The sequence below is a fragment of the Diabrotica virgifera genome, chromosome 3 (genome assembly GCF_917563875.1).
Source record: "Diabrotica virgifera virgifera chromosome 3, PGI_DIABVI_V3a".
Taxonomy (NCBI): Eukaryota; Metazoa; Arthropoda; class Insecta; order Coleoptera; family Chrysomelidae; genus Diabrotica; species Diabrotica virgifera.
In genome coordinates, this window is record NC_065445.1 from 270,476,146 (window position 1) to 270,500,450 (window position 24,305).

Consider the following 24,305-nt stretch of genomic DNA (forward strand, 5'->3'; position numbering starts at 1 on the left):
AAACAAATGGAAGATATACAATAAGCCAAGTGGCTGCAGTACGACCGGTTCACAACAGACGCCTTCCAGAAAAAAAGGTACCACACACTTCGAAGATTTGGTCAAGTGCGAGATGAATATATATGGCACCCACCCACTAGACCTGTACAAGCTGGTACAGGGTTCCAGAATTCTGGAATAGGTTTCATAAACAAATGGAAGATGTACAATAAGCCAAGCGGCTGCAGTACGACCTGTTCACAACAGACGGCTTCCAGGAAAAAAAGGTACCACACATTTCTCAGATTTGGTCAAGTGCGAGATGAATATATATGGCACCCACCCACTAGACCTGTACCAGCTGGTACAGGGTTCCAGAATTCTGGAATGGGTTTTATAAACAAATGGAAAATGTACAATAAGCCAAGCGGCTGCAGTACGACCGGTTCACAACAGACGGTTTCCAGGAAAAAAAGGTACCACACATTTCTCAGATTTGGTCAAGTGCGAGATGAATATATATGGCACCCACCCACTAGACCTGTACAAGCTGGTACAGTGTTCCAGAATTCTGGAATTGGTTTTATAAACAAATGGAAGATATACAATAAGCCAAGTGGCTGCAGTACGACCGGTTCACAACAGACGGCTTCCAGAAAAAAAGGTACCACACACTTCGCAGTTTTGGTCAAGTGCGAGATGAATATATATGGCACCCACCCACTAGACCTGTACAAGCTGGTACAGGGTTCCAGAATTCTGGAATAGGTTTCATAAACAAATTGAAGATGTACTAGTAAAATAAGCCAAGTGGCTGCAGTACGATCTGTTCACAACAGACGAATTCCAAAAAAAAGGTACCACACACTTCGCAGATTTGGTCAAGTGCGAGATAATATCAATTCGCGACATCCACTGAATTTAAGTTTTCGCGACATCCACTCGTATTCGCTAGTTTGTAAGCGAATGTACTCCTAAATTTTTGTTATTTACGTACTTGTAGATAATATAAACAATGCCGTGGATTCAATCGAAATTATCAATTTTTCATAAGTTTTGTTTGCGTGTTTTAAAACAAGGCCCTATCCCTGAGCACATGGCTATTATAATGGATGGTAATAGAAGATTTGCCAAAAATAAAAACATTGAAACAATACAGGCTCATTCGTTGGGATTTAGTAAGTTGATTGAGTGCATTGAATGGTTCAGGGAATTGGGGATCAGAGAACTTACTGTGTATGCATTTAGTACTGAAAATTTGAAAAGGACTAAAAAGGAGGTAAGTACCTACTTCTATATTCTATAAATTTATTATTAACTATTAGGCCTGGATCCCGCGTACCAAAAAAATTTGATTAATAGCAATCTGAAAATTTGTTAATAGCTTAACGGTCTCTAGTCGGACAAACTTTGATGTACGGGAACAATGGAACAGAGGAAGTTTTAATTGTGGACCAGTTTAAAAATTTGGAACGTCAGATTACGAAAACGTCCCATGTATTAGGTCGCACAGAACATCCAAGTGATTTTTTACCCTTTCATTAAACTCTCATGCAAAAATCAGACTGCTACTACTAACCAACACGATTCCTGTCATTTGATATGTTCTTCGTGTTCCACTCATTAAAATGCCCAGTTGGTGATAAACAGTCTGATTTTTGCATGAGAGTTAATGAGGAAAGTGAAAAAAGAAGTATATTAAAGTGTGTAAAAATATTTAATTTCCTTAGCTAAGCGCTTTCGACATGTGTGTCATCATCAGAGCTAATGCTACAATAAAGTAGCAGTTTAACTAGTTTAACTTTTTATTGTAGCATTAGCTCTGATGATGACACACATGTCGAAAGCGCTTAGCTAAGGAAATTAAATATTTTTACACATTTTAATATACTTCTTTTTTTACTTTCCTCGTTCATTCAAGTGTGTACAAAACTTATCATCAGTCTTTCAACTATGAGAGTTAATGAAATGGTAACAAATCAAATGGAAGTTCTTCTTCTTCTTCTTCTTCTTCTTCTTCTTCTTCTTCTTCTTCTTCTTCTTCTTATACGTGTTGTAGATCTGCCGATCTGTTAATTCCGACGTTGAAGTAATTCTTGAGAGGTAGACTGCCAGCTACCTCTCCATCTTTTTGGTGGTCTCCCCGGTGGACGCTTGCCAGCTGGTTTTCCTTCTAGCGCAATTCTTGGTAGTCTGTGCTCCTCCATTCTTTTTACATGACTGAACCACTCTCTTCGTTTTTGCCTACCCCATCTGACTACATCTTGCACGCTACAGTGTTTCCTGATGATGTTGTTTCGAATCCTGTCTATTCTTGTCTTCCCTCCTATTGCTCTTAGTGTCTTCATTTCGGCTGTTCGTAGCATGATTTTTGATTTTATTGGTGTCTTCTCTTAATTTAATGCCATAGGTCATAACAGGTTTGATGCAAGTTTTATAAATTCGAACTTTGCTCTTCATTCTCATGTATGGGTTATTCCAGACCAAATCTCTAAAACATCCAGACAAGACAGCGGCCTTGTTAATTTGTCCTCTTAGGTCTCTGGCTGGGTCATGATAACTTGATAAGTCTACACCTAGATATTTGAACTGGTTTAGCTGTTCTATGGGTTTCCCCTCTACCGCGAGCTTGTATCTAATTGGATTTTTCGCAATGGTAATGCATTTTGTTTTCTGCGTGGATATGTTCATGTTGAGTCGTCGACTTGCTTGGTAGAATCGATAAAGTTGTCTTTGTAGGTCATCCTCATCCTCTGCAACCAGGGCTGCATCATCCGTATAGCACACTATACTGATTCTACTGTGACCGAGTCTGTATCCTAGCTGTAGCGATTCCACGTCTTTTATTATTTCATCCATTAGCATATTGAATAGAAATTGACTGAGGCTGTCTCCCTGCCTGATTCCCCGTGGTGTTGGTATGTTGGCTGTAGGGGTGTCGTTTGTTTTAATTTTTGTCGTGTTCGTGTTGTTATTGTTCATTTGTTTTATGACGTCAGCAATGTTTGCGGGTATCCTTTTTTGCTTCATATTCTGTAATATATCGCTAAGTCTGACTCTGTCAAATGCTTTCGTTAGGTCTACGAAGCAAATATATGCGGGTTTTTTGTATTCTATCGACTTCTCTTTCACTTGTTTCATGACAAATATTGCGTCCGTCGTCGACCTGTCTTTTCTGAGTCCTTGCCGTGCTTCTTTGTTCCTTATCTGTGATTCCAATTTATCCTTGAGTATAACTGTGAATAACTTCATTGCCGTATTTAAGAGAGTTATTCCTCTGTATTTGTCCGGACATGATCTTGGTCCTTTCTTAAAAATCGGTATTGTGATACTGGTGTGCCAATCTTGTGGTATCTCTGCTACTCTGCTACGACAAAATACATGGAACATTTTCGTAGGCTGACGTTAAAAGTTTTTAACCTGTTCCACAATTAAAATTTCCCCTGTTCCAGTGTTCCCGTACATCAAAGTTTGTCCGACTAGACACCGTTAAGCCATTATTAACAAATTTTCAGCTTGCTAATAATCAACTTTTTTTTGGTACGCGGGATCCAGGTCTATATAATGAACGTTTGGATGGTTTTTTTTTTGAAAATTTTATAATATTTACAATCTATCCTTAACTAAGATTAATAGGTAAATTATTTGACAAAAATTTAAAATTTGACCCATAGAGGGAGATCCAGTGATTACCTTCTTTACATAAATTAAATTAAAACAAGTCAAAATAAGTTTAGTTATCACAGATTATTCGAATATTCTTGCTGTTTCGAATCTCTTCAAGCGTCGTACATCATTATGGTCATCAGTAGAGTTCGGATTTAAAAGCATAAAGAAACGCAAAAAAAAGCGATTAAAAGCATAACGATTTTATGAAAAAAAACATTTTATTATACAAAAAAGCATTAAAATACGCATATAAAATTTGACAAACCATTTTTTTTTACAAAAATAAGAATAAAATGTTTATAATTATTCCTAAGCTTACCTTAAGAACTAGTAAGTACCAATTATAAATTTAAAAATTAATAAGATAGAATAAACAAAAAAAAAATAGATAACTGAAACAAAAATGCTTTAACCTAATTTTTATCGACACGCTTTACATGATGGAAAATATATCATTTTTGTTTAAAGCATGAAATAACAAAATACTTATTTAAATGTTTCATCGTAAATTTTCGGCGCCTGTCACTCAAAACATTTTTGTATTATATCGAAAAGCTTCTTCCAACGTTCACAATGATTATCGGTGCATATTTATACTTTACCACTCCTGCCGGATCCATATTTATATCTTCAACGTGTTCTCCATTTAAAACTGAAACTATTTTCTTTATCTTTTTAAATCCTTCGTTTTTTGTTAATACATCTTTGACTTTTGTTAATACTATCTGACCAATTTTTCCAATAATACCTTCCATCTTTTTTCAAAACTGTTTATTTTTTGGATCGACTCAACTGACATTTGCTGTTTCTCCAAATATTTTATTGTTTCACTCACAAAACAAAAGTTGATTTTGATAAAAGCAAGATTGTTTTGTAATTCTGTTTTACCTAAAACATCCTGACAATCTTTTATCGATTTGCTAGCAGTATCTTTAAATTCCAATACGAAGCTTTTAAAATTTTCGAAATATTCGGCCTAGTATAAAGTTGCATCTAACCATGTACCCCTCTAGTTGACACTGGTTCCGGTGGTAATGGAGTGTTAGGGAATCTTTCTCTAAAAAGTTGCACCCTTAAAGGAGCTTTTTTCCCATTTTTTATCAACTCATTAACAAGTGAACATGAACATTGCAGCCGTATAATATCAGAAACGCGATTCAGGCCGTGTGCTAAACACGATTTAGATTTGTATAAAAATGATAATAATATATAAAAAAGCACCAAATATGCACAAAAATTCAAGAAAGGCATACAAATTTAAAAAGAGCAAAAAATCATAAAAGAGTGCTGTCAAAATGACTTATTTTTGCATATTTCGTTCGTATTTAAAAAGAAAGTAGTCCTGCTTGTATTATTTACCATAAGCATTATGCTTAGAAATCCGGACTCTAGTCATCAGTGAGGTTGCTGGCTAACTCGTTTGGATGAGATTCTATAAGATTCTATTCTCATAGTATGTTGGAATATTTTTTATAATATTAATTTTTATTAATATTATCACATAATTTGACACGTACCAAGGCATTCAGCATTGTTCTAAGGACTTTGTTCTGGAATCTATGCAGTATTTCTAGGTTTGTTTGACTGGCAAAGTTGGTCCACACTGGTTTTAATATAGCTTTATATGTCAGCAGTTTGTTTTTACGAGATAGTTCAGATTTACGACCTATGATCCAGTACATTTCTCGGAATTTTATTCGTAGTTGTTTTCTTTTTGTGAAAATATGCTTGTACCAAGTTAATCTCCTACCAAAGTGAATTCCTAGGTACTTGACAGTATCGGTTTGTGGGAGTTGTTTTTCGTTCAGTGTTACAGATGGTCATGTTTGTTTTTTCATGGTGAATGTTATACGGGTGGATTTACTCTCATTCCCCTTTATCTTTAATTTTTTAAGCCATCTTTGGGTATTGTTAAGGTCTTTTTGAAGGGTCCTGGATACTGTGATTGGATCATGGTGAGAGGCTAGTATAGCGGTGTTATCAGCAAAAGTTGCACACGTTGATCTGTTACTTGTCGGTAGGTCAGAAGTGTAGAGCAAGTACAATAAGGGTCCCAAGACACTTTTTTGTCGTACTCCGGCTTTTATTGGTGTTAGGCTTATGTATTCATTATCCTGCTTGACTAGGAAATGTCGGTTGGAGATATAGTTTTTTTAGAATTTGATAAAAAGATGAGAAAGGTTTTTTTTAGTTTAAATAAATTACCAGCATGCCATACCTTGTCGAATGCCACGTTTGGATGTGAAAATATTTTTATTATTTTTCTTAATAGTCTATATGTTACAGTTCAAGTTGATTCTCAGTCAGAGTCAACTCCAACTGAAACTAGCAGTAAAAGTTGATTTTAAAAATTTAAATCAACTTTTACTAGTTGGAGTTGACTCTTCCTGGATCGATTCAGTAAATGTTGATTATACGAGAATCTCAAGTGCATTTTTGATGAGTGTGCGTTTCTTTGTTTTGACCGTTTCAACTACTTATTAGTATAGTCTGTAACGTCGCCCCGTTAGGTAAATTATTCTGATTCGATTTTTTGCACAAACTTACTCAAAGAAATACATCCGTATAACAATCCTTATAACAAATACACAGGGTGTCACGCGGTACCGCGGTCGAAAAATTGTTTAACCAATTTCAGTAAAGTCAGTCAGTAAAGTGACTCTTTATCGAACGAGTCTGATATTTTACGAGCAGAAGAACAGACGCGTTCGATAAAGAGTATTGAGGTGGTAAAATTGTATCGTAATCATAAAAAACATTAACACTTACAACTTTGAGGAAATTTTTTTAATTTTTAATTTTAGACGAAATAAAAAATTCGTATGACAGTAATGACAGATGACTTTTGCATGATGGCCGGTTTTGAGGTTTAATCGATAGTTATCAATATTGTATACCTACCTAATTACTAAATCTGTAAAGTTTTGATTTATTTTGTATGAATATAATTGCAAAACACTATAGAATTTTACCTTTTGACATAAATTTTATTAATAATAAGATAAATTTTGTACAATATTTTTAATAATTAAAGTAAATAAATTTTAATTTCACTCAAATAAATAATCGATTGCTGCCATTGACCACTTACATTCAATCTCGGTTAATTTGATTAATTATCGCGGCAGGTAAAGTAACATTCTTCTTTCAATACAACAAAGTGTTACTTTACCGCCGAAAATGAGGGCAAATGAGTACAATAATGACTGATTTTAGTGAAGTTTGGCGATAAACTCTAAAATTGACTGTTGTCGAGTTATTAGCGACTTAAAATTTGAAAAACGCCAAAATAACCATTTTCAAGGTTTAATAATAACTCGGTTAAAGATAATTATTGTAAAAGTCGAGCGAGCGGCCGTGGAGTAACGGCATAATCGCTGGCCTCATACGCCAGTGCACGTGGGTTCGAGCCCTGCTAAAGACAAACCATTTTTATTTTCAATAATGACACGAGCCGTCTCTCCGTGCCTCGGAGAGCACGTTAAGCAGTCGGTCCCCCTGGGCTAGTGTACATCGACACTAGTTACTTGAAACAGGGTTAAAGATGTAATGTGCGCCGGAACTGTCCGAAAGGCAAAAATGCCATACGATATTGCGCTATATATATAATGAGCGCTAACCGTGTATTGAGGCGGCCGTCAATGTGAGTGCGAGTGAGATTCGCCATTGGACGGCTGGAATGGTGCATCTCTTTAGCATTCACCATTGACGGCCGCCTAATACGCACTTAGCGCTCATTGTTAATAATTAAAGATAAAGCTTAGTAATAAAATAGTGACAAAAATTTCTGCTGGATCTTGTAGAGGGGGCTATAAACTTTGATTTGGTCACTTTCTGACTTTCATAATAATGGATTTTAATCGAGTTATTAAGCCTTGAAAATGGCTATTTTCGCATTTTTCAAATTTTAAATCGCGTATACTCGACAACAATCAATTTTAGAGAAAAATCACAAAATACTTTTTTTTGCTCAGAATAACCCAAATGATCTAAAAAAAATTGTTCGAAGTGAAAAAATTATTTTTGTGAATTTGTCTAAAAAAAATTGTTTAAACAATTTATCGATCAAGGTACTGCCTGGTGCCCAGTAGATTTGTTATAAGGACCTCTTTTTGAGTAAGTTTGTGCAAAAAATTCAAATCGGAGTAATTTACCTAACGGGGGCGACGATACAGCCTAGACTAATTTGAACATATTCAGTAACATTTAATTTCTAGAATCGGCTGTTTGTGTGAATCAGAATCAACTTTTACTAAATAACATTGGGAAGAGTATACTTTTCCTAGTTGGAGTCTACTTTTACTAGTAAATGTTGAATATAAATCTTTATTTTATATTTATAATCAACTTTTACTGAAACCAGCCGTTAGAGTTGACTCCAACTAGTTGGAGTCAACTCCAACTGGATAATTAACTTGAACTGTAACATATACACTATTAGCAAGAATAGCTCGATTGAACCTAATTTGCCTCAGTACAAATGTGCACATAAAAAAGTTACAGCCCTTTGAAGTTACAAAATGAAAATCGATTGTTTTCAATATGTATATCGAAAATTGTTAATTTTTTTTTTATTGAAAATGGACATCTGGCTTTCATATGGCAGGAACATCTTAAAAAAATAACAGTGAAATTTGTGCACTCCATAAAAAATTTATGATGATTTTGTTCCCTTAAATCCCCCCAAAAATTTGTGTACGTTCCAATTAAATTATTATTACAATTATTAAAAACAAGGTTTTTAAAACTTTTTGCCTCTTAATTCTTTTTTGATAAACCAGTTTTTATCGAGATGCGGCTTCTTTTTGAATATTTTTCAAAATTTCTCAATACCTAACAAAATGTAACTCATAAATAAATTTTTATATTATTACCAGGTCTCTATAATCTTACTTAACAATTTACAAATGTGTGGTGGATTTAACAAATGTTCAAAATATCTCGATAAAAACTAGCTTATCGAACACGTACTAAGAGGCGAAAATTTAAAAACATTGTGTTTAACTAATAATGGTACCACAATAATAATTTCATTGGAACGTAGTAAAGCGTCGTTTAGACACAGCGATAAGTCACAGCAACTTATTGTGATGACAAGTTGCTGTGATTTGTTGATGATTGAAACGCTGTTTAGACGCTGCGATATGTTGCTGTGATTTATCGCGATGTGATTGACCACAACAATTTGAAGAAGGGAGTATTGTGTACACTTTACACCCTTCAATAAAAAATTATAACGAGTTTTCATCCTAACAAATAGATCCTTTTACCTTCTTCATAACAAAAATATAAAGTTGGGTATATTATACAGGGCATTTACAAAGTTATAACCAATTTTATATGAAAATCGTAACAAGTTCAACTCACTGTATAAATAAAAATAAGCACAACGGCAATGATTTATTGATGCCATATTTTTTATTTAGTGTCAAAATTTTAAAAAATGATTGATATTGCTAATTTACTTTATATCTAATACAGGGTGAGTTAAAACTCAAGTACATTATTTTCTCAGTAAAATTTAAATGAGATACCCTGTATTTTATATCACTATTGAAAAGTACCATTACCGTACTTTAATTTGTACACAACATTCCCTACGTCTAAATTTATTAGTTTTCGAGATATTTTCATTTTTCAATGGACCAGTAGCGTGGCTTCCCAGATCCCCAGAATTTAATAAACTGGACTGATTTTTTGGGGATACTTTTAGAATAGAATGAAGGTTATAAAATATCTCCAACAACAAGAGATGAGATAAAAAATAGAATAAAAAGTGTATTTCGAAATGTTAATTTACAAATGCTTCGTAGTGTAAGTAACTCATTCAATGACCGTTTTTAGACATGCATAAAATGTGTTAGGCGGTCATTTTGAACAACTTTGTAATTACATAAATATTTAAAATATTTTAATTTCTTAAAAAATGTTGTGTTTTTTGTTCATGTCTTTCTTGAAAAATTTTTTACTGATAAATTATTTTTCGTTCTTTATTTGTCACACTGGTACATTTACATACAAAAGTAGTTTTTATTTGTTTTCACACCATGTTTGTTTTGTGTTTGTTTTTTTTTTCAAAATTTATAATTAATAAATTATTTTTCTTTCTTGTTTCTTACACTAACACACAAAAGTAGTTATTAATTGTTTCAAAAATTGTGTAAGTATGTTGTGGTTTTTTTTTGTAAAATTTATTACTAATAAATAATTTTTCGTTCTTTATTTGCTACATTGTTACATTTATTACCAGATTGATAATTAGTACTTAATAGTACCTAAATTGTCAGTTTTAGACAATTCAGTCATAGCTTACTCAAAATTTGGAAAGTTTTAGACCCGTAATTAATAATTTGCTCTGAAAAATGAAAATATCTCGAAAATTAATAAATTTAGACATTGGGAATGTTTTATAAAAATTAAAGTACGGTAATGATACTTTTCGATAGTGATATAAAATATATCAAAGGGCTGTAACTTTTTTTAAATGCGCATTTGTACTAAAGTAAGTTAGGTCCATTTGAACTATTTTTGGTCCCAGACTATATGACTTAATTTATGACGTACCTTTTTGTTGCACCCTGTATATAATTATTTTTCTTTATTACATGATTTTTTTTCATTTTATTTGCTGCTGCAAGGGGCAAAAAGGAACAAAGGAACTACAATGTTAAAGGGGTTTTATTGCTTAATATGTTCAATGGATCTCAAATATGAAAAAACCGCGGAGTACCGCAATTTAAACGCGTGCGTTTTTTAGAAAGGGGTGAATTAATAGAATTTTTTGGATAAAAATATATTGAAATAAGTAAACAAAAAAACCCGAAAACTCGCAATTTTTCTTTTGCCCCATATATTTTTTTCAATGGGTGTAGATAGAGGCATTTCTTTACAGAAAAAAACTTCTATTCTTTCTCTTTAAAGGGACGATTAATAGTTGTTAGTAGGACTCATAGCAGCCGAGACATGAATTTTCTAAGTTTACTACTCACACCATTTTTGAGTCATTTTACCTATTTTTTCGCAAACATTGTTACATAACTTTTTTCTACGCAATTTTAGATATATGCAAAACCAATTACCTTTACATTAAAATTAAATTTAATAAATAGAAAAATTAATTAATAATAAAATTAAATCGCGTTTATTCGTGTTTTTTTTGCTTCGTTTTTTGAATATATTTTGTAAAAAAAAATATTTTTAACGTTATAAGGTGATATTTCGAATAAGAAATTTAATTTGAAAATTGCCATTTTAAAATTTTAAATGTGTTTTATCTGAAATTTCGTTTAAAATGCATTACTTTTACTTCCTGGTAGAAGAAGATACTTAACAGCTGCATCTTGTTGAAGTTATACTTCTTTACAATCGAGAGTGAAATTTTAAATACCGGGCGCATGCGCACACAGACAGTATGTAGTTCGTTGCTAATCTTTCAAGATATGTATGTATCAGCGCTGTTAGCGCAAATAAGTCAATTAAAAGGATATATTAGTGTTTTTAGTAAATGTATTATTTATTATAATTTTAGTGTCTTTGGATTTGTCTTCCTCGGGAATAAGATATTTTATAATAAAAGTAAGTATATTTAAAGTATTTTTGTATACTTCACTTGGTCTATTAAATTTGTCAGTATGTATGAGAAATCTTGTAACCTGTCAAAGCGAAGGGAATATAGCTCAGTGGGAGAGCGTGTGACCGGAGATCGAGAGGTCGCAGGTTCAAATCCCGGACGATTCATATTCTTTTTTTTTTAATTTTTGGTATCGTTTTAATATGATTTATTGACGATTTATCAAATTTCAGAAAATTGTATTTGTTATTGTTAGATATTATTTATTTATTTTTTCTGACTTTATATTAAGCTTTGTCCATAAAATTTGTATAATTTTCAGTGACAATAAAGCATATTTCTATTCTATAATAAAATTTTTTTAAAAGTGGTAGGTAAGAAAGTTAGTTTAATATTTAAATAAAATACAAATAACCTGTTAAGTATATTTATTTCTTTGAAATTATATAATTGAAGTATAACTTCTTACGTGCATACAAAGTACACACATTCTTTTTTTATATTACCGTTTCTCTTTCCTTGTATAATTTATCTATTAATATATATCCTTGTATAGTTTATTATATTATACAGCGGTTCTCAATCTTTTTGTGTCATGTACCACCAAATACTTTTTATTATTTTTCATACCACCTAACTGAACTATACAGGGTGTCCCGAAAAGAATGGTCATAAATTATACCACAGATTCTGGGGTCAAAAATAGTTTGATTAAACCTCACTTACCTATAAACAATAGTACACACAAAAAAAGTTACAGCCCTTTGAAGTTACAAAATTAAAATGGATTTTTTTCATATATCGAAAACCCTTCGAGATTTTTCATTGAAAATGGACATGTGGCATTTTTATGGCAGCAACATCTTAAAAAAAAATTAAAGTGAAATTTGTGCAACCCATAAAAAGTTTAAGGGGGTTTTGTTCCTTTAAACCCCCCAAACTTTTGTGTACGTTCCAATTAAATTATTATTGTGGCATAATTAGTTAAACAAAATGTTTTTAAAACTTTTTTGCCACCTATTACTTTTTTGATAAACCAGTGTTTATCGACCTATTTTGAATATTTGTCGAATCCACCAAATATTTTTATATGGTTAAGTACGATTATAGAGACCTGTTAATAATCTGAAAATGTATTTATAATTTACATTTTTAGGTATATTTTGAAAAAGAAGCCATATCTCGATAAAAGGTGATTTGTCAAAAAAAGACTAAGAGGCAAAAAAGTTTTAAAAACACTGTGTTTAACTAATGGTACCACAATAATGTTGTAATTGAAACGTACACAAACATTTGGGGGGTTTAAAGGAACAAAACCCCCATAAAATTTTTATGTAAATATATTAAAAAAGAAGCCACATCTCGATAAAAACTGGCTTATTGAAAAAATAATAGGAGTCAAAAAAGTTTTAAAAACGTTTTGGTTAACTGATGATGCCACAATAATGAATTAATTGGAACGTATACAAAAATATGGGGGGTTTAAGGGAACAAAACCCCCATAAAATTTTTATGGGGTGGACAAACTTCACTATAATTTTGTTTTAAGATGCTACTGCTATAAGAATGATACATGTCAATTTTCAATAAAAAATCTCTAATAGTTTTCGATATATTGAAAAAAATCGATTTTCATTTTGTAACTTTAAAGGGCTATAACTTTTTTTATGAGCACATTTGTACTAAGGTAAGTTAGATTCAATCGAACTATTTTTGACCGCAGAATGTGTGGTATAATTTATGACAAATCTTTTCGGGACACCCTGTATATCTAACTAGGTGATCTAATTAACTATAATAGTGGTGCTGATTTTGGATGTTTTTGCGTTTTGTGTACCCCCTCAAAAAATGAAATGTTCCACCAGTGGTACATGTACCACAGATTGACAACCGCTGTATTATAATATCCACGTCCATCGGCCAGTTTGTATTTTATTTAAAGTTCTGTGGTATTTATAGAGTTATTTTTCTACATATTTGTATGTTCCAAACTTTTTGTATGAAAAAAACTTCTTTGTATGCAAAACGCTTCTTAGACTGTTAATAAAAAACTCATTCTTCTTCTTCTTCTTTTCGCGTCATAACCCTGGATGGGCCTTTGCCTGTCTGGCTATGTCCTTCCATGCAGATCTCTCTTGTGCCCTTCTCCTCCATTGTCTTGTTCATAGTTTCCAGGTCGTCTTCCACGTCATCCAACCATCTCGTTCTGGGCTTTCCTTCCTACTGGCTTCCATTGTAACATTTTCTTTGCTGTCTTTGCATCGTCTTGTCTCTGGACTTGTCCTCCAGCCAAGACGGTCATTGACTTTTCACAAATCTTACAATATCGTACCCTTTATTCAGTTCATTAACCTCGTCGTTTCTCCTGATTCTCCATGTGCCGTCTTCCTCCTGCACAGGCCATTATAGTCCTGTCGCCAGGGGGGGGGGTACAACGGCCTCCTTTATTCAGATGGACTTACCCAAGTTTTTTTCATGTATTTTGACCCGTAGAATACGAATTTTTTGGGTAACAGTTGATCCGGATGTCGATAAGATTGTTATTGACCAAGAACTTGAGGAATTACATAACAGAGGTTTCTCACAAAACAAAACATTTTTTTGTATTTTTTGGGTCATTCTAAGTAAAAAATGTTTTAACAAGTTTTCCCGTAGGATGCTCAGTTTTCGAGATAAACGCGGTTGAACTTTCAAAAAATCGAAAAACTGCAATTTTTAAACCCGAATAACTTTTGATTAAAAAATAAAATAGCAATTCTGCTTAGCGCCTTTGAAAGTTCAAGTCAAATTATATCGGTTTTGATTATTTGCATTGCTAAAAATTTATTGTGTTATTGTTAAACAAAGCTACAAACACCTAGTGCGTGAGTGATGTTTTCTATGATTTCTCATTTAAAATCTAACGAGTAGGTAGAATAGGTACTAGTGCAATCCAGACTATTTCTACGCAGCATGCGTTAAAATGCATGTAAAGGCACGGGAAACACTATGTGTTTATAGCTTTGTTAAACAATGAAAAAATAAATTTTTAGCAATGCAAATAATTAAAACCGATATAATTTGACTTAAACTTTCAAATGCGGTAAGCAGACTGGCTATTTTATTTTTTAATCAAAAGTTATTCGGGTTCAAAAATTGCAATTGTTCGATTTTTTGAAAGTTCAACCGCGGTTATCTCGAAAACTAGCCATCCTACGAAAAAATTGTAGAAACATGTTTTGCTTAGAATGACCCAAAAAATACCAAAAAATGTTTTGTTTTGCGAGAGATCGCGGTTATGTAATTCCTCAAGTTCTTGGTCAATAACAATATTATCGACATCCGGATCAACTGTTACCCAAAAAATTCGTATTCTACGGGTCAAAATACATGAAAAAAACTTGGGTAAGTCCATCTGAATAAAGGAGGCCGTTGTACCCCCCCTGACGACAGGACTATTACTCTGGGCTAATTAGCAAATACAAGGAAAATATTTCCCAGCAATTTTATTGCTCGAATCGAATCTTATGATTGTATATTATATTAATAATATAGGTATGCGCAGATAGTGTGCTACTTTTTTTATAAACAAAATGGCGCCCGAAAATCGTGTTTTTTTCAATTTTTGCTCTATAACTCCAAATATTTTAACTTTACACCAAAAACACTAAAATAAAAATTCACCGTAATTAAATTCTACATAGACTACATAGAGACGTGTTTTTCCCGATTTACTTCGATGAAAATTTTCCCCGGAAATTGTGAGTTTTTCCAACAAAATCTTTAATTTTCAACGAAAATTTTAGATAAGTAATTGTTTATCGATAATTAAGTAACTTGGTAATATAAAAGCCCATTTCGTATAGATTATAATTACAGAAGTCGATACAAATTGAATGAACAGTTTAGCAACAATTGAATTGTTAATTGAAAATTTACGGTCGCTATAATAAACACAATAATTATGATACATAAGAATAACTATGATTTTTGTATAAAACGACACTGTACCTATCTAATGTACTTTACAGAATTGAAATTGCCTATTTAAGCGGCCTCAGGAATATTTTAAAATAAACAAATTTTTGGCTTATAAACAAGTAGAATATCTCGGGAAATATTAAATTAAATTAAATCATAAAAATGTTACTGAAAAAAAAAAGCGGCAGAACGCTTCTTTTAAAGGAAACAACGTATAATTGTGATGAGTGGTACCTGAGATACAACCAATCAAAGTTGACCGGCAGTTACGGCAAAGATATAAAAAATAGGATCATAATTTTTAAAACGTCACCTTTTTATTTCGGTCCTCTTTCTCCACACCAATTTTCATAAATACTTTTGATATTACGAGTGAAAATTGCCGAAAATAGCAAAATTCCAATCAAAAATTAGGTTGAAGAAAATGTAATCTCAAAGTTCAAAATCGGTATACGTTAAAAAAATGCATTTTCTCGGCTTTCCATGGAGCAATTTTCTTCATTCTTTTTTTTGTTCCCAAGTAACTCGAGTAGAGCCATCTAACTAACGCATTATTAAATGTCAAAGTTGCTTTTGTTTTGTTATAATAGATTAATTTATTTATAAGAAAAGGAAACTACATATTATTTATAGTTGTAGACTTTTTTTAGATAATCTTAACTCTGGGCTAATTAGCAAAATTCATGGAAAAGTTATTTATCAGCAATTTTATTGCTGGAATCGAATTATAAGACCCTCCATATTAATAATATAGGTATGCAAAGTCCGCAGATAGTGTGCTAATTTTTTTATAAACAAAATGGCGCCGACAAATCGTATTTTTTTCAATTATTGCTCTATAACTCCGAAGATTTTAACTTTACAACAAAAACACCCAAATAAAATTCACCGCAATTAAATTCTGCATAGAGATATGTTTTTCACGATTTGCTCCGACGAAAATTTTCCTCGGAAAATGCGGGTTTTCCTAACAAAAACTCTAATTTTCAAATAAAGTTTTTAGGTAAGTAATTATTAATCAATAATTAAATAACTTAGTGACATCAAAGCTTTCTTGGTATAGATTGTAATTCCAGAAGCCGGTGAAAATGAAACGAATATTTTAGCAACAATTCAATTGTTAATTAACAATTTATGATCGCAATAAAAACCAAAATCATCATGATACATTGATCAAACTTATAAAGATTATAAAGGTGAGATGCTTATTTAATATTTTATCGACAAAATATAAATTTTTCTTTTTCTTGCATAATCTTTAAATTTTGAAAAAAAAATAGTTATAATACGCTGGTCTAATTAGTAAAGTACAAAGAAAGGTTATTTACCAGCAATTTTATTGCTGGAATCGAATTATAAGATCCTATATATTATTAATATAGGTATGCAAAGTCCGCAGATAGTGTGCTACTTTTTTTATAAACAAAATGGCGCCGACAAATCGTATTTTTTTAATTATTGCTCTATAACTCCGAAGATGTAAACTTTACACCAAAAACACTCAAATAAAAATTCACCCAAGTTTAATTCTACATAGAGGCATGTTTTTCCCGATTTGCTCCGACGAAAATTTTCCTCGAAAAATGTGGGTTTTCCCAACAAAATCTCGAATTTTCAAATAATTTTTTTGGGCCAGTAATTATTTATCAGTAATTATATAGCTTGGTGAAATAAAAGCTTTCTTGGTATAGATTATAAATTCAGAAGCCGGTGAAAATGAAACGAATGTTTTAGCAACAATTCAATTGTTAATTAACAATTTACATTCGCAATAACAACCAAAATAATCATGAGACATTGATCAAACTTGGAAAGATTATAAAGGTGTGATGCCTATTTAATATTTTGTCGACAAAATATAAATTTTTAATCTTTTTGCATAATCTTTAAATGTTTAAAAAATTGTTATAAACAAATTAACATTTCTCAGAAATTGTTTATTATATTCTAATTTTAAAAAATACTTAAAATGTGTATTTCATAGGTCTTGAAAATGAATGCTTTAAAAAAAATTTCCAACCATTTGCAAAAAAGTTATGAAACAGCAAAATAAATATACGATATCTCAGTTGTTAATAATTTGTTTTAATTGTTTCAAAGCTTAAAAGTGAGTCTATGGTACAATCTAATTACTCACAAAGAATGTCAAAAATTAGTGCAATGGTTATATTTTAATCAAAGATTAAAAATACTTTTTTTTGTAATTTTTAGCGCAAAAGTAGGCCTGATACAGAGTCGGAGTTAAAATGTTCACTCGAAGCGACTGACACGCAGCATACATTATTTATTAAAAGTGTACGTCGCGCGGCCGCCGCGCCGGTCGTCGCTCCGAGTGAAAGTTTTAGCTACAGTACTGTATTATTCTACTTTCGCGCGTGTAAATTACAAAAAAATATATTTATAATCTTTAATTAAAATATAACCATTAAACTTATAATCGATATTTTTTTGTAAATAATTAGCTTGTACTTTAAACTCACTTCTACGCTTTGAAAGAATTTAAAAAAATTATAAACACCGTAGTCATCGTATGTTTATTTTGCTGTTTCATAACTTTTTTGCAAATGGTTGCAAAAAAGTTTTAAAGCATTCATTTTCAAGATATTTGAAATGCGCATTTTAGCTATTTTTAAAAATATAATATAATAAAAACTTTCTGAGAAACGTTAATTTGTTTATAACTATTTTTTTAAAACATTTAAAGATTATGCAAAAAAATAAAATTTATATTTTGTCGAGAAAATGTTAAATAGGCATGATAGGATTTCAAAGTTTAATCAGTGTATCATATAATTATTTTGGTTATTGCGACCGTAATTTATTAATTAACAATTAATTTGTTGCTAAAATATTCGTTCAATTTTCACCAGCTTCTGGAACTATAATCTAAACCAAGAAGGCTTTTAAGTCACCAAATTATTTAATTATTGGTAGATAATTACTTATCTAAAACTTTATTTGAAAATTAAAAATTTTGTTGGGAAAACCCGCATTTTAAACCTGCGTGTTAAAAACATGTCTCTGCAGAATTTAATCACGTTAAATTTTTATTTGGGTGTTTTTGTTGTAAAGTTAAAATCTTCGGAGTTATAGGGCAATAATTGAAAAAAACACGATTTTCGTGCGCCATTTTGTTTATAAAAAAAGTAGCACAGTATCTGAGGACTTTGCATACCTATATTATTAATATATAGGATCTTATAATTCGATTCCAGCAATAAAATTGCTGGTAAATAACTTTTCCCAAAAATGGCCTATTCTCCGATAATCAGCCCAGACTACAAGTGTACCTTTTAACGTTAAAAACACAAATATTCTCATTTGAAAGCTGTATAATTATTTAAACAATCTTTATTTAAACAAATTAAAATTTTTTGTTATAATAAAAAAATTAATTTATTATAACAAAACAAAAGCAACTTTCACATTTAATAATACGTTAGTTAGATGGCTCTACTCGAGTTACTTGGAAACAAAAAAAGAATGAAGTAAATTGCTCCATGGAAAGCCGAGAAAATGCATTTTTTTAACGTATACCGATTTTGAACTTTGCGATTACATTTTCTCCAACCTAATTTTTGATTGGAATTTTGCTATTTTTGGCAATTTTCACTCGTAATATCGATAGTTTTTATCATAATATTATATGTTATGAGTATTTTAAAGCTATGAAAATTGGTGTGGAGAAAGAGGACCGAAATAAAAAGGTGATGGTTCGAAAATTATGATCTTATTGTTTACATCTTTGCCGTAAATGCCGGTCAAATTTGACCAGTTGTATCGCAGGAACCACTCATCACAATTAAAAGTTTTTTCTTTTAGAAGAATCGGCTTGCCGCTTTTTTTCCAATACCGTTTTCATGATTTAATTTAATTTAATTTTTCCTGAGGTATTATATTTGTTTATAAGCCAAAAAATTGTTTATAATTTTCAAATATTCCTGAGGCCGCCTAAATAGTCTAATTTTAATTCTGTGAAGTACATTAGATTGATGCAGTGTCTTTTTATACAAAAATCATAGCTATTTTTATGTATCTTAATTATTGTGGTTATTATAGCGACCGTAAATTTTTAATTAACAATTCAATTGTTGCTAAACTATTCATTCAATTTCCATCGGCTTCTAGTATTATAATATATACGAAGAGAGCTTTTATATTACCAAGCTATTTAATTATTGATAAACAATTACTTATCTAAAATTTTCGTTGAAATTTAAAGATTTTGTTGGAAAAACCCGCATTTGCCGGGGAAAACTTTCGTCGAAATAAATCGGGAAAAACACCTCTCTACGCAGAATTTGATTACGGTGAATTTTAATTTGGCTATTTTTGGTGTAAAGTTAAAATCTTTGGAGTTATAGAGCAAAAATTGAAAAAAACAGGATTTTCGGTCGCTATTTTGTTTATAAAAAAAGTAGCACACTATCTGCGGACTTTGCATACCTATATTATTAATATATATGATCATAAGATTCGATTTCAGCAATAACATTGCTGGTAAATAACTTTTCCCAAAAATGGCCTATTCTCCGATAATCTGCCCTGAATACATATTATACTTTTCTCAGTATCTTTCTATAAAATGTCCTAAGTTGGGGTTCACCTTTTTTCTTCATTGCCCAGGTTTCACAACTATAGGTTACTACGGGTCTGTCCAATCAAGTAGATAGTCATTTTGGTTCTTTTGTCTAATAATTTCGATGCCATTAATCTTTTATTAACATAGTATATACGATCCCACTGGAAATACGTGCATTAATTTCGCTACTTACGGAATTCTTCTGATTAATTTCTGTGCCCAGATATGTGAAGGCATCCACACGTTTAATAGGTTGTCTATTGCGATATTATTTCCATTATTCTTTTGACATGAGGTTGTTGTTTCGTTTATTTTAAGCCCTCTTTTTCGTGTTTTCGGATCAATTTCCTTGAAAGCTTCCATTAATCGTTGCTTTCTCCTGGAGTATCTGGATTGCCTCATCATTTACACGCCTTTTTGATAATTTTACCCACAGTTTTCATTTCCAAATCCTTATTGAGGTACCTTTAGCTGTCAGGATGGTGGAGTTCAGTTTGGCATTGTAGTCTCCATGCTTTCCGATCTTGCGTTAGGTTGCTTGTACTTTCCAATATCAATCCTTTCTTCTCGACTTCTTTTCAGATTTCATCTACCCACATAACTCTTGGTCTTTCACTTTTGTTTTCCCCTGCACTCTCGTTTTGAACACTCCTTTTGTTGGTCTCTCGTTAGACATGCTACATACGTGCCCGAGCCATCTAAGTCCTCCCTCTACTATTTTTTCATTAATTGGTTCTAGTTTTAGGTTCTGTCTGATTGTTTCATTTCGTATTTTGTCTGACCTCTTTCTGTTTGATATTTTCCTCAAGAACCTCATTTCCATAGCATTGACTCTAGATTTTTGTCTCCCCGTCAATGTCCACGTCTCGCTGCTATACATGATTGTTGGTTTAACTACTGATCTAACTTATTCTTCTTCTTCCTTCTTCCTTCTTGTATGTAGACTTTTAAGCCTGTTTTTTCTTCAATATTAGCCTCCTAAATTGTTTAAGTTATCGCACCATCTTTTTCTTGGTCTGCCAATACTTCTTCGTCCATTTGGTGACTTATCTCGTGCTATTCGTACTATCCTATCCTCTGTCATTCTACTAATGTGTTCGTTCCACACCTGTTTCCGTTTTGTCACCCATCCATTTATGTCTTCTACATTGCATGATCTTCTTATGTTTTCGCTTCTCTCGCTATCCAACATACTTTTCCCTGATATTCGTCGGAGTATTTTCATCTCTGTTGTTTCTAGTAGTCGTCTCGTTTTAGATGTGTCAGGTCTTGTCTCCGCCGTGTATGTCAATATAGGTCTAATTGCTGCTTTATAGATTCTTGCTTTTGTGTCTTGTCTAAGGGTTTGTTCACTATAAGGCGCCAAGCCTTACACCGATCAATGTATCGTACCCATGTATCCAATACCAGGTATACTGTCGGCAAACGTACAACAAACACTGAGTAAATACGAAGGGGGACGACAACAATAGATACAAGGCAAGGATACAATCCATTGCTCTCCGTAGTGAACAAACCCTTAGTGTTTGTTCTTCCAGATTGTGTCATTAAGAGATCCAGCCGCTTTACTTGTTTTTAAGCTTTGTTGTCGTAATTCCTCTTCAACATCTCCGTAACTGGTTATATAAATTCCCAGATATCTAAATCTTGCTTCCTGCTTTATTATTTCCCCATCAATTTCGATTTTACATCGTAGTGGGTATTTAGATGTTGTCATACATTTAGTTTTTTCTGCTGATATTATCATATTGTATTTCTTGGCTGTTGTATTGAATATGTGTGTTAATCTTTGGAGATCGTCTTCAGTCTCGGCGATTATTGCGGCGTCGTCTGCATAACATAATATTTCTTTATTACCCATTCTGTAACCATGACCTTTACGTACTGCTTCTATTATTTCGTCCATTATTATATTAAAGAGCAGTGGGCTTAATGAGTCACCTTGTTTGACTCCGCTTTGTACTGGTATAAACTGCGTTAGTTTTTCATTTATCGTTGCCTGTATTCGATTATGAAAATAGATGTTTTCGATGGTTTGTATAATATTGATTGGTATGCTTCTTCTATACAGTAAATGTAAGACGTCTTCGACTTGGATGCGATCAAAAGCCTTTGTCAGGTCTATAAAACATAGATATGCTGGTTTATTGCACTCAATGACCTTTTCTGTGATTTGTCTCAGTACAAATACGGCGTCTACGCAGGATCTTCCGGATCTGATTCCTTGTTGTTCATCTGATAAAGTTGTTAGTTTATTGATTTTGTTGGTTAGGACTTTTGTGGTTAGCTTCAGTGTTCAGTAGATTTATACCCTTATAATTGTTGGGGTCTTCTTTGTCTCCTTTCTTGAACATTGGTATCATTATGCTGTTTCTCCATGTGTCTGGTATCTTGCAGTGCAATATTAGTTTTTGTATAAGTTTTGTTTTGTTTTGATCTAACGATTGCCATTTTTACTTTCTTCGGTATCGCTTTTTTCCCCAAAAATGTTGTTTTAGTAGTGTTAAATAAGCTTCCTGTTCGTCCCATTCTTTCCTTTATTTCCATGTCTTGTTTGCCATTTGATTCAATTATTACTTACAAACTCAACTTGCTCTATTTGTTTCTAGCTGTTGTCTAATTCTATTGCGTGTGTCTTCCTCGTATTTGAAATTATAATTGTTTTTTTTTTCTCTGTATTCATTTTCATATTTATGTTTGATAATTCTTCTTCTAGGATTTCAAGATTGTTCTGTGTAAGTATTTTCTGTTGTTTTCTGCTATCAATACCATGTCGTCTGCAAATAGTAGCTCCGATAGTTGAATGTGTCATTTGCCAGTATCCTAATGTTAGTTTTCTTATTCTTCTCTTGGCTTTCTTTATTGCTTCATCCAATACCACTGAGAATAGCAGTGGACTCAACACGCATCCCTGTTTGACGCCTTCACTTGTAGTATATTCTCTGGATTCCTCGTTATTGGTTCTTACTGTATTTGTATTATTTTTGTACATATCCTTTATAACTAAGATTGTTTTGCCTTCGCATTGCAACTGATTAAAAATGGTATACATTTTCATTTCTATATTAGTATTTTAGTATTACTCCTATAGAGTAACTAGGTCCATTTTCCGTTGGAACTTTACCAAGCTGCAGACGGGGGTTGTGAATTGCATAGTGTAGAATTCCTTCCCTTTTGTCTTCACTGCAGCATCCATCTGGCTTGCATATTGTAGAAGCCTTGGAGGTGTCACCAGGGAAATGGACCAATAAGTTTTCAATTTAAAAATCTTTTAGTAATATTTTTAATATTTTTCAATATTATTAATGTCGCTATTAGGATTGAAAACTTTATCTTTCAATTGCCAGATGACGCTAGTCACCTAATCCATTCGCGTCAGTTGCGGTGTGGGGGATAAACTCTCGGTGTTGGTCACTTAGATTAGAGTATGGAGCAGCAGGCCTACGTCTCTCCGATGAGACTCCAATAAGAGTCAAAAATCGCCGATTCAGATTGCTGGACTTTTGCATTCGCATTGCAACTGAATAAAAATGGTATACATTTACATTTTCATTCCTTTATTACTTCTATTATGTGCCTGTCGACTCCCCTTTTTTTAGTGTCTTACTCAGTACCTACTTTATTATGATTTTTGGATTATTTCTACATTAGTTTTATAGGTCTTGTTAATAACAAATCAAATAATATTATCAATTTAATCTTTTCAGGTCGAAGATCTGATGCAGTTAGCGGAAGAAACATTTTCTGATGTAGTAAAAGAAGAAAGTGGTTTTAGAAGAGAAGGAATTCGTTTAAGAATAATAGGCGATGTAACAAATATGCCCGAACATGTAAAGGCCCCGTCTCACCATCAAATAATTGACAGTTATTTGATCAAACTTGACAGTTAGTGACACAAAGTGACAGTTAGTATGTATAGTTTGTGTCACTAGTCAAGTTTGACTGTCAAGTTTGATCAAATAACTGTCAATTATTTGATGGTGAGACGGGGCCTTAAGAAAAGCCATGGATCGAGCTTGTGAAGTGACCAAAGACAACAACGAATTCATCTTTAACGTGGCCTTTTTCTATGTAGCTCGAGACGAAATTGCAGCTTCCGTTAAATCAGTTGTAGAAGGTGTCCAAGAAGGTTGTTTTAAGTGTGAGGATATCTCAGAAAATTTAATTTCAAAGTCTTTGTATTCTCAATTTGATAAAAACCCCGATATGATGATTAGGACATCTGGAGAAGTTAGGTTGAGTGATTTTCTGCTTTGGCAGATTTCTGAAAGTTATTTGTATTTTACTGATGTTTTGTGGCCAGATTTTTCCTTGTGGCATCTGTTTACCATTATTTTTAGTTATCAAAGGTCTTGTGGATTTATGAATTTACAGAAATAAGGAAAAAACATTGCAAAATCCACTGCAGAATCATTTTAATCATCACAGTTCTTTTATCTCAGTGGATTTTAACAAGAATTTAATTCATAATATGTAATAATATGCATTTCAAGTAAATGTAAATTAAAAAAATTGTATTTTTTGCTGTAATTAATTTTTTCTCGA

The 24,305-nt window shown here is 32.3% G+C and overlaps 1 protein-coding gene across 1 annotated transcript; it reads left to right on the plus strand.

Annotated features, from left to right (window-relative positions):
* The first annotated feature begins 926 nt into the window (after positions 1-926).
* On the plus strand, positions 927-24,305 carry LOC114328277 (dehydrodolichyl diphosphate synthase complex subunit Dhdds-like). Its single transcript, XM_050647740.1, has 3 exons — positions 927-1,258; positions 23,468-23,638; positions 23,748-24,305. The coding sequence occupies exons 1-3, from the start codon at positions 995-997 to the stop codon at positions 24,138-24,140; spliced, it is 828 nt and encodes a 275-aa protein (XP_050503697.1). The 5' UTR covers positions 927-994; the 3' UTR covers positions 24,141-24,305.